General features: G+C 36.8%; 1 protein-coding gene across 4 annotated transcripts in view; it reads left to right on the forward strand.

Moving 5' to 3' along the window:
• Positions 1-12,367, forward strand: part of scaper (S-phase cyclin A-associated protein in the ER) — a 177,972-nt gene that overhangs the window by 65,560 nt on the left and 100,045 nt on the right. For all 4 annotated transcript variants that reach the window (XM_051099424.1, XM_051099426.1, XM_051099425.1 and 1 more), the window contains one exon: positions 11,468-11,533. In XM_051099424.1, coding sequence (XP_050955381.1) covers positions 11,468-11,533 — 66 coding nt within the window. The remainder of the gene's footprint in view (positions 1-11,467; positions 11,534-12,367) is intronic.

Raw genomic sequence — 12,367 nt, forward strand, 5'->3', positions numbered from 1 at the left:
TTAAAAAATCATTCTAATATGCTGATTTGCTTATTATTATCAATATTTAAAACAGTTGAGTTTTTTTTTCAGGATTCTTTGAATAGAAAGGGGGCGGAATTATAGAAATGAATACTTCTATTTAGCAAAGATGCTTCAGATTGATCAAAAGTGATGATAAAGGCATTTATAATATTACAAAAGATTTTTATTTCAGATAAATGCTGTTCTTCTGAACTTTCTGTTTAAAAAATTCTAAAAATCTGAAAAAATTCTAATAATAATAATCAGAATATTAGAATGATTTTTGAAGGATCATGTGACTGGAGTAATGATGCTAAAAATCAGCTTTAAAATCACAGCAATAAATTACATTTTAAAACATTCAAATATAAAACAGTTATTTTAAATAGTAAAAATATTTTAAAAATTTTACTGTTTTTGCTGTATTTTGGGTCAAATAAAATCAGGTTTCGTGAGCAGATGAGGCTTTTTTAAAAACATTAATCTTACTGTTCAAAAACTTTTGACTGGTAGTGTAAATATTTACAAGTTTTTAATGCAATGAAATTTGACACTGCAGGTTATATTTGTATTATTATATGTAAAGTAAGTGTTTACTTTCACACACGGTTTAATCATTATAAATTTATTTCAAGTTTATTTCTACATTTGTAAATTGTCATAATGTCATTTTTTGAGACGCTGATTGATAAGTTATTGATATTGATAAGTGACATAAATTGTATAAAGATGTTAAAAAGAAGTTAATAATTACTCAATTATTATAAATATATATAACTATAAGATATTTTAATGTAATTTCTGTTTTTGATAGGGGAAATTTCAACGTAAGTTCATAAATTATCAATATAAATTCATCAGAACTCTATGATCCATCAGTTCTTTAAACCACTTTTCCTATGTAGAGTCGCATCGTTATTTAATTTTGGTACAGTATGAAATTTCTGAATTATTAAGTTGTAGTAATTGCAATGTGATACATTACAATATTTGTTTATATAAGTTGTCGTAATTTCAAAATCGACTACATTGACTGAAGTAAAAAAAAAATATTACAGCTTATGAAAGCTAAAATTTCATTAACATACAATATTATACAATTTCTGTTTCTGTTACTTCAGTCACATGATCCTTCAGAAATCATTCTAATATTCTGATTTGCTGCTCAAAAAAACATTTATTATTATCATTATGTTAAAAATAGCCGAGTATTTTTTTTTTTTTTTTGCTTTGGATCATTCTATTCATCAGACAATCCTGAAAAAAATTTACTCAACTGTTTTAAATTGAGTTTTAATAATAATAATAATAATAATAATAATGATAATAATAATAAAAAAAAAATTCTTGAACAGCAAATCAGCATATTAGAATGATTTCTGAAGGATAATGTGACACTGAAGACTGGAGTAATGATGCTGAAAATTTAGTTTTGATCACAGGAATAAATTACATTTGAAAATATATTCAAATAGAAAGCAGTTCTTTTAAATAGTAAAAATATTTCACAATATTACTGCTTTTGCTGTATTTTGGATCAAATAAATGCAGGCTTGGTGAGTTCTTTAAAAAACATTAAAAATCTCACTTCAAAAACTTTTGACTGGCAGTGTACATAGTTGTTAAGGCCACCTAATATAAAACGGGACCTTGGCTTTCACAAGTTATACTGAAATTTCAACAAAATGTGATGTAATTATCAAGATTTGATTTTTGTAAGTTCTAATGGTTACTACATCCTTAGTGGTGGCCTTACAGTAATTGTAATTAGCAGGCGCTCTCTCTCGCTCTTTCTCTATGTGATGTCTACCAACAGTCTCTTAACTTACAGCAGATAGGAGACCGGGAGTCTGCCCTGCTTCTGAGCTCATTAATACAGAGGTAGCTCAGAGGGCAGAAAACAGCTCTGAGCTTTGGCTGGGAGAGTGACAACATGAGCCTCCTCTGTTCTCTGTCACTCCTGTGCTGAGCCCTGCAACACTCACACAGTGAGGGAAAGAGGGCGAGGAGGAAAGAATGAAAGGGAGAGAACAGGCGCTACACGCTCATAAATCACGGCCGCCCACAGCCCTGGGTTGCTGAGGTTGGCGGCTCCACCACGGGGTGGAAATGAGCCGTTTTATAGGAGCACAGTGTGGCGTTTGTAAAAGAGCTTTTCTCAGCCCTCCCAGGTTGCCCTGTCCCCCCGATGTCATTGTTAAGCCCGCTCAGTCCCCATCACGGCCGTGGCATGGAAAAAGGCTGTTTAATTTCCTTAGCTGGACCCTGATTTATTCTTCAAATATATGGCTTGTTCTTCGTGTGCAAACATGTGTGGTTTTAATTACCATGAAAGTAGCATGTCCGCCCGTGTCAGCATTGGATGTGGGCTTTAAACGAGTCTCTCGCTCTTAACTCTTTCCTTCTCTCTCTGATGGCCCTTTCTCTCGTCTATGATGTTTGGCGGGTTGCGTTGCTTGTCTTTTCCCCAGGCTTGGGAACAGAGCACTCTGTGTGTTGGCCTACCTCAGAGGGGGCGGCGCACAAAAGACCCCCTGTTCTGCACTCCCAGAGGCCATTGCTTTACTCACAAATTCAGAAGAAAGTTCTCTAGAGGAGAGTCAGTAAGGAAGGTAGGGAAGAGAAGGAGGGAGTGGAGGAGCTGCAAGGAAACACAGGATGATCTTGCAATGAGGGCTTCAGTAAACCTGAGCACAGGGTAGACCAAATTTGTGGAGCCTTCTTGGTCCTGTTTATTTTTGACCTTTTAGCTCATTTTAGTTGGCCAAAGAAGTAACAGTGGCTCTGTCCCAGAAGAACAGTCCTCAACCCTTGCGGTCTTCCTTTGGTAACGTAATGAAAGTTCAGGCTCAGCAAAAGGGCACATTGAGGTAACATAGTGCCCAACCAGGGTTGCCTCTTGGGCACCCTTTTGCAAAAGACAATTGGGACACCCCGTGGCGGGGGGTCAGTATGGTGAAGACAAGAAGTCTTCAAGTTCACATCAAGTTTGTGCTTTAGACCCTTGACGTCCACTGAGTCCAAATGTTGGTGACACAACATTGCATTGACTAATGCGATGTAGTTTGCTGTGAATTTGGATCATTGCATCCACAAAGGAGGCACTCATGAACCCTCCATTTGCAAACTGATGAATGGGACACTCTATGATACGGTCAGTGTGGCTACGACAGCAAGGGTGTGTTCACATTTGTGGTTCGATTTGCTTGGTTCATTTGGTCCAGACCAAATAAGAAAAAAATTACATTTGGTCTTGGTTCACTTAGTGTTCACATTTGCATATTTGGCACTGAACCTAAGGACTTCTTAATTCACAACCTGATTGGTTGGCTTGAATGACTTATTTTTGTGACAGAACTTACCAAACACCCCAAATAATAGGAGGGTTCGACTGAAAGCAGTGCTGCCCAGACAGATCGTTGTTGGTCTGTGTTACGTTCACATTTCCCTCAAACTGTACCGGAGTTCATTTGGAAGCAGACCAAGACCCATCTTTTTAGCAGTCTTGGTGCTCACCAAGGTTTGGATGGCAGTGTTCACCCTTATTCAAATGAACCCCACTATCAGAGCAGTCACACCAGAGTTCATTTTAATCAAACCGAACATGGCAAGTGTGAACACACCCTAACATCACAGCAAGAGGACACATCAAGGGACCATAGTGGCCACAAAGGGCGCACCCGTGAGCACCCTTTTGCAAACTGACAAATGTGATACCCCGTGACATGGTCAGTGTGGTGAAGACAGGAGGTCTTCAAGTTTACATCAAGTTTTTCCTTTAGACCTTTTATGTCCTCTGAGTCCAAATTTGGTGACACAACATTGCATGACTTCATGGCATCCACAAAGGAGGCACTCATGAACCCCCCCATTTGCAAACTAATGAATGGGACACTTTATGGTGTAGTCAGTGTGGCTATGACAACAAGTCTTTAAGGGTGTGTGTTTACACGTATTGTTCAGTTCGCTTGGTTTGTTTGGTCTTGATCAAATAAGAAAAAAAAAATACATTTCATCCTGGTTCACTTTGCGATCACATTGGCATTTTTTTATTCCGAGCCTAAAGGCATAGTGATACAGCGGAGCTTGAAGTTGAACACGCCCAATGCCATGTGCTGGATTAAGCATGCTCATTGTTTACATGTACATATAGTTTTATTTTTTTACCAGCTGCAAACTCACGAATAGCTCATAGAAGACGCTTTATCTCCTCAATTTTATTTGATTTAAAAAGCTCATTCCGTGTTGTCAAATCATGTTGCATAGCATTGGATCTTGTCATCACATCCTGTTTTTGGTTTGTTTATAAGTATTTGGTCTGTGTTGGTCCATATTTCATTCAAACTGTACCAGAGTTCATTTGGAAGGGGATCGAGACCCATCTTTTTAATCGCTCTTGGTCCACTTGTTTGGTGCCAACCAGGGTTTTGATGGCAGTGTTCCCACTTATTCAAATGAACAGCACTGTCAGAGCAGTCGCACCAGGGTTCGTTTTAATCAACCCGAACATGGCAAGTGTGCACACACCCTAATTTCACATCAAGTATGCCCTTCAGACCCAAGCTTAGCAAAAGGATGCATCAAGGGAACATAGTGGCCAAAAAAGGGGGCGCTCGTGAGCACCCTGACAAATGTGGGACATTCCTTGGCAGGGATGGTAAACTCCAGTACTGGAGAGCCGCAGTCCTGCCGAGTTCAGCTCCAACCCAAATAAAAACTCGCCTGCTTGTAGCTACCTAGTAACCCTTTTGATGTTGATTAGCTTGTTCAGGTGTGTTTGATTAGGGTTAAAGCAAAACTCTGCAGGGCTGCAGCTCTCCAGGGCCAATATTCGCCACCCCTGCCCCATGGTATGGCCAAAGTGGCGAAGACAACAAGTCTTTAAAGGTGTGTTTACTCTTATGGTTCGGTTCGTTTGTTTTTTTTGGTCAGTACCAAATAAGAAAAAATACATTTGGTCTTGGTTCACTTATCGTTTAAATTGGCATTTTTGACACAGAACCTGAAGATACTGAACCTAAGGGCATAGTGATAGATTCACAACCTGATTGAATGATATGGCTTGAATGATGCATATTTCATGACAGAACTTGCTGAACAACCCAAACAATAGGTTGGTTCGACGAAGCGGTGCTGCCCAGACAGATCGTTGTCAAAGCATGTTGCATAGCATTGCATTTTGTCATCACATTCTGTTTTAGTTCATTTAGAAGTATTTGGTCCATGATGCATTCACAATTCATTTGAACGGTACCAGAGTTTGTTCGGAAGCGGACTGAGACCCATCTTTTTAGAAGTCTTGGTTTGCTTGTTTGGTGTACACCAGGGTTCGGATGGCAGCGTTCACACTTATAGAAATGAACTGCACTATCAGAGCAGTCGCACCAGGGTTCGTTTTAATCGAACCAAACATCGCAAATGTGAACACACCCTAAGTTCACGTCAAATTTGTCCTTCAGACCCTTCAGTCCCAGGCTCAACAAAAGAACACTTTGAGGGAACATAGGCCGCAAAGGGGGCGCTCGTGAGCACCTTTTTGCAAACTGACAAATGGGACACCCCATGGTATGGTCAATGTGACAAAGACAATAAGTCTTCAAGTTCATGTTAAGTTTGACCTACGGACACTTGACGGTCCTCTGAGTCCAAATGTTTGTGACGCAACATTTTTGGATGCTCCACTCATTCCTCATCATCAAATCATGTTGCATAGTGTTGCATCTTGTCATCACATCCTGTTTTTGGTTCGTTTAGACATATTTGGTCTGTGTTGTGTTCATATTTAATTCGAACCGTACCAGAGTTTGTTTGGAAGTGGACCGAGACCCACATTTTTAGAAGTCTTGGTTTGCTTGTTTGGTGCACACCAGGGTTCGGTTGGCAGCGTTCACACTTATACAAATGAACTGCACTAACAGAGCAGTCGCACCACGGTTTGTTTTAATCGAACCAAACATCACAAATGTGAACACGCCAAGTTCACATCAAGTTTGTCCTTCAGACCCTTTTACGTCCTCTGAGTCCAAATGTTGTTCTGCTATGAATTCTGCACCAGTTAAGGCTCTGCAAAAGGACACGCGATCATGGCGTCAACAATGAAGGCACTCGTGAGCACTCTTTGGCAAACTGATGAATGGAACACCCCACTGTACGGTCAGTGTGGCAAAGACCACAAGTCTTTAAATTTATATTAAGTGTTGCCTTTGGACCCTTTCCATCCCTCTCAGAGTCCAAATGTTGGTGACCCAATGCCGCATAGACCACTGAGAAGTTGTCTGCTTTAAATTCTGCACAAGTGCGGATTTGGTCAAAGGTCATGGGTGCATCACGAAGGAGGGTCTTATGCATGATAAACTGACAAATGGGACACTCTGATACGGCCAAGAGCACAAGTCTGCAAGTTCACATGAAGTGCAATTAATATAGACCAGGGGTCTCCAGACTTGGTCCTGGAGGGCCAGTGTCCTGTAGAGTTCAGCTTTAACTCTAATTAAACACACCTGGATCAGCTAATCAAGGTCTAGGACTAGGCATACTACAAACTTCCAGGCAGGTGTATTGAGACAAGTTGGAGGTAAACTCTGCAGGACACCTGCCCTCCAGAACCGAGTTTGGAGACCCCTAATACAGACCCTTTCAGTCCTCTCGAGCCATCATTTTGGTGACGTAATATCCCATAGACCATTGTGTAGTGGTCTGCTTTAAACTGTGGACTCAAGGGTGCATCAAGGGTGTATAGCTACCACCAAAGGGCACCTAGAAACCTTTTAAATGGCTTTCACCAAGAAACCCTGTGCTCTTGTGCAGTGTACACTGACTCAAGTATGCAAGGTCACCAAGTGCAGCATCCTTGCCACCCTTGTTTGATTCTGCAGGATGGTGCCATAATAGCAGGCGACTGCTTGATAGTTTATGTACCATTAAATGCGATCTCTGTCGAAGACATCAAGGACACTGAAAGGCCATGATAAGGGAGTTTGTGGACACTCTTCTAAATCATTAAACACATGGGAAACCCTACCGTCTTGTCATCTGATCCCTGAAGTCCGCAAGTCCACATCAAGTGTTTCATTTGGAACTTGACCAATGTATCTGAGCATGAGCGGCAACCGCTAGACTGTAACTCCAATAGTTTCAACTTTAAGACACTTGGGTCCTGCTTGCCTCAGGCCTTTATTTACCATCAGGTGCATGTAAATCTTTTTAATATCAGGATGTATCCAATATTTATTCCACATATAACCTCCTATATACATTTGTTGAATTTATAGATGGTTCCAGCCTCATTCCTCTTGTTGGATATGTTCCACAGGTCACATTTTTCCCTCCCTTTTCCTCGTCCTTTTATTCATCATCAGTCAAATTGTCTTCTGTTTGATTGAGAGCCTCTCAAATCCAATATTAAATATTGCGCGGCTGCCCGACCAAATGTTCTCTGTAATTGGGAGTGCCGAACGCCTGAACCTCCCATAGCACATTTAAAACGGATACACTGTATTTGTTTTTTTTTTTTTTTTTTTTTATCCGTCGGAATGCATTGACGGTTTTACAGTTGATTGGAGGAGGGGCCGTCTGCGTCCAGCGTGGGCGGAGGTGAATAGTGGGGCACATTGTGATGAATTGATGATTAGCTCTGCATTGTAGCTTTGTAGCTGCCCCCCCACTTATAGCTGGTTACTAATATTTATGGTGCCCGGCCCGTTTAATGGGGCCTGCCGTGTTTAGAGATTGATGGTCCGGCGATTGCCCCTCTGTTTAACCCGTGCAGGCGTAAAGCTGTCAAAGAGGAATATTGTAATCTGGAGGATGAGGACGAGGCCAGGTATGGTTCACAATCTTTCTCTGAGCACATAACTGATCAAGGCTCGGCCAGCATTGTTTCACTCTTTCCAAAGAGAGCACATTGGAATCACTGTTCTGAATTGCTGCACTACTGTGACTCAAAAGAAGGCGGAGTTAAACATAACTGTGTTTATGGTCAAGTTTTTGTTAAGTATCTTAATAGCCAAGGGTAAGGGTTAAGGGACCATCACATAGTCTAGTGGAAACTCTAGTTCTAGAGTCTTCTGTCCTCTGACACTTAAACAAATTCATTTGTAATCATTATTCAAATGAGCACATATGTAGTGATTTATCACTTCCTACAGATCAGTACTAGAAATGCATCCACTTCAACCCAACATCAACAAAATGTAATTTCCACTATTCGTTCTTTCATTCATTAATTCATTGTTTATTATTTAGTCATTCATTCTGTTTAATGTAGTCATTTATTCAATTTATTTAGTCATTCAATAATTTAAATCTATTTATGATTCATTCGTTCTATGGTTTATTCATTCATTATTAATTTATTCTGTTTTAGTAATTTATTCAATTTACGTACATTCGTTCATTCTGGGTATTACTGTCCTTAATTCGGTTTACTTAGTAATTTATTAAATTTACGTAGTCATTCATTCGTTCATTCTGTTTATTATTGTCATTCGGATTACTTAGTAATTTATTCACTGTGTTTATCACTCTTTCATTTATTCTCTTTTAGTCATTTATTCAATTTATTTAGTCATTCGTTCATTCTGTTTATTCTGTTGTTTTAATTTATTCATTCTGTTTTAGTCATTCAATCATTCATCCGTTCATTCATTTATTCATTCTGTTTATGGTTCATTTATTCTGTTTATTTAGTAATTTATTCAATTTATTTAGTTCATTCATTCATGGTTTTAGTCAATAAATATATCATTCATTCATTCTGTTTTAGGCGTTCTATTTATCATTCTTTCATTCTGTTCATTTAGTAATTTATTTGGTGTATTTATTCATTCATTTTGTTTATTTTTAGTAGTTTAAGTCTGATATTCATTCATTCATTTATTCTTTTTATTTAATCATTCTATTTATCACTCATTCATTAATTCTGTTTATTTTTTCAGTTTTAGTCATTCATTCATTCTGTTATTATTTATTCCCACATTCAGTTATTCTATTTATGATTAATTTATTCATTATTCATTTATTTTGTGTATTTAGTAATTTATTCAATTTAGTCATTCACTCATTCATTCTTTTTGTCATTTATTCAATGCATTTAGTCAATAATTTGTTCATTTTGTTTGTCATTCAATCTATTATTCGTTCGTTCATTTATTCATTCATGAATAATTTATTCTGTTTATTATTTAGTCATTCTGTTTATCGCTGTCATTCATTCATTGTTTATTAATTAATTCATTGTTTATTACTTAGTCATTCAATCATCTGTTCATTCATTCATTCATTATTCTCTTTATTTACCCACTCTATTTATCACTCACTCATTCATTTGTTCATTATTTCATTGTTTATTCATTCATTCATTGTTGTAGTCATTCAATCATCTGTTCATTCATTCATTTATTCTGATTCATTTATTGTTTTAGTCATTCTATTTATCACTCACTCATTCATTTCATTCATTTATTCTCTTTATTTACCCACTCTATTTATCACTCACTCATTCATTTGTTCATTATTTCATTGTTTATTCATTCATTCATTCATTCATTGTTTTAGTCATTCAATCATCTGTTCATTCATTCATTTATTCTGATTCATTTATTGTTTTAGTCATTCTATTTATCACTCACTCATTCATTTCATTCATTTATTCTCTTTATTTACCCACTCTATTTATCACTCACTCATTCATTTGTTCATTATTTCATTGTTTATTCATTCATTCATTGTTTTAGTCATTCAATCATCTGTTCATTCATTCATTTATTCTGATTCATTTATTGTTTTAGTCATTCTATTTATCACTCACTCATTCATTTCATTCATTCATTCATATAATATAGTCATTCTATCACTCATTCATTCATTCATTCATTGTCATTCAGTCATTAAGTTGTTCTGTTTATGATTTATTCATTCACTCATTCATTGTTTTAGTCATTGAATCACCCATTCATTCATTGTTTTAGTCATTCAGTCAAGTTGTTCTGTTTTTGATTCATTCGTTAATCATTCATTCATTGTTTATTTAGTCATTCTATTCATTTATTCATTCATCCATTTATTCATTAATTTACTCATTCTGTTTTAGTCATTTATTTAATTTGTTCATTTATACATTCTATTTGATTAATTTGTTTTAGTCAACCATTCATTCATTGTTTGTCCTTCATTCATTCATTCATTCATTCGTTCGATCATTCATTTATTCATTCATTCATTCACTCATTTGTTTGTTCATTTGATCATTCATTATTTTTGTTATTTGTTAGTTCCTTCATTCGTTCTACTATTATTTAGTCATTCATTCTGTGTAATAATATTTGGTCATCCATTATGTGTAATACTTTTTAGTCCTTCATTATATTTAATCGATTTAAAACTCAATTGACCACTTCAACTAAAAGAAAATTATAGATCAGACTTTAAAATGACCTGCTGTGAATGATATTCTTATTACGCAATAATTGGTAGCAGTGTTTCCCCTGCCATTATATTAGTGGGGCGCCCGTCTATACCTTGTTCTTCAATTAAACACACTAAAGAGCCTTATGTTATTTATCTTATTTGCACAACGGCATGTAATTTCTGTCTCTACGTGGAAACCTAGGGGAAACGCTGGGTAGAAAATTTTTATTTTTCCAAGAGAAATTAAAATATTATTATGGGGTTATAGTAATTTAACTAGTCTAAATATATAGAGCTTCCTTGAGACCGAAAAATAAAAAAAAAAAAAAAAAAATGTTGATTGAAAATTACATTGGTTTAAAATTACATTGGTTTATTATTTAACAACATATACCTATGCCAGTTGGGTTAGACCAAAATCACTTTGAAATTTCAACTCAAACCGAGATTAAACTATTAAAAGTCTTGTGACCACTCAGCTCCCTGACGTTGTCTTCCGGAAAGAGACGTCTGAGTTTATCAGCCCCTGAACATCCATCCATCAAGCCTTTTTTTTTTTTTCAGGAGCTGATCGATCATCCTTATCTGACGGAATGGGATGTGTGACTGTCAGGAATTTTGCTTGTTGGACCACACCAATGTGCTAGAGCTGACTGACAGCACACATTATTTTGGTCTGTGACTCACAGGGGGACGTAGAAGGAGTAATTCACACCCATCGGCCAATCACTCTTATTTATTTTGATTTCTAGACTTAAATAGTGTGGCTATTGGGGAGTTTGGAATTCCCTGCTGTGAAACAACATCCTCTGCTGTGATAGCTCTCTGAAGACTGAGCGTTTGACTCGTTCATGCTTGTTAGTTTGTGATTGCTGCTAGTGCGGCCCAAAGACTAAATAAACAGTTTGAGGCTCAGCTTGACCTCTTGACATTTCCTTTGTTCAGCACGTCGTCTTATCTCCTCAAGTCTTCAGGCTGACAGCCATCGGACTCCTCTGTTGCTGTCTGTCTGTCTTTCTCTCTCTTTCTGACAGACTTGTTTGTCTTTCTTTTTCAGGGCTAAGGAGTATGAGACATGCATGGAGGCCAAGACCCAGACCCCCGACTCTCCTTACAAGGCGAAGTAAGCTCCCTGCTCCACTTTTAAGGATCATATACCAAAGCTGAGGTCTTCTACTGCGTACTCATGTCTTAATGCTGTCTGTTTAAAGCCAAGCTTCAGAAATTATGCCAGCGCTGGGCTTTCTATAATCAAACCTTTATAGTTTTGCCCGTTAGATGCAATGCAATGCAATACTGATATCTAAGCGGTGTTGTCACGGATCTCATCTCACGGTCTATAATTCTTGCTGTTTTGCTTTGTGTGGATCAGGTTTTGCGCTCTTGCGCGATGATAGTAAAACGTGAAATCATGTACACCTGTGTGGCATTCCAGCAGTCCCTGAAAATATATCTGACATATATACATTTATATATACTTCTATATGTTTATGTAATTTTTAAGGAATATTTACTAGAATATTTTTTGCCAGAAAAATTTACTGAAAATTTTCAGTTATTAAAATTTACTGAAAACATTAAAATAGAATCCAAAAAATGAATGGAAAACACGGAATTTGGTAAAATAAAACTAAATTTGAGGGGAAAAAAACATATTTCATAGGGCCTAATATGTAATTTTTGTTAAACTTTTTAATAAACTGCTGTTAAATTGTGTATGTTTCATGATTTCAGTTAATTAGACATGCTTTTTGATGAATAAAATTTAATTTAACCATTAAAACAGAGTCACAGAGAGTTAAAAATGAAAACAGAAAATCATGGAATTAAGAAAAATTAAAAGAGAATTTGGGGGGAAAAAAATGGAATTTTGGAAAAATTAAAACAGATTTATTTATATATAACAGTAATGTTCCGTGTTGTTAGTGTTAAATAAAAGTGTTTGTAAAATTTTCTA

The sequence above is a fragment of the Labeo rohita genome, chromosome 25 (genome assembly GCF_022985175.1).
Source record: "Labeo rohita strain BAU-BD-2019 chromosome 25, IGBB_LRoh.1.0, whole genome shotgun sequence".
NCBI lineage: Eukaryota > Metazoa > Chordata > Actinopteri > Cypriniformes > Cyprinidae > Labeo > Labeo rohita.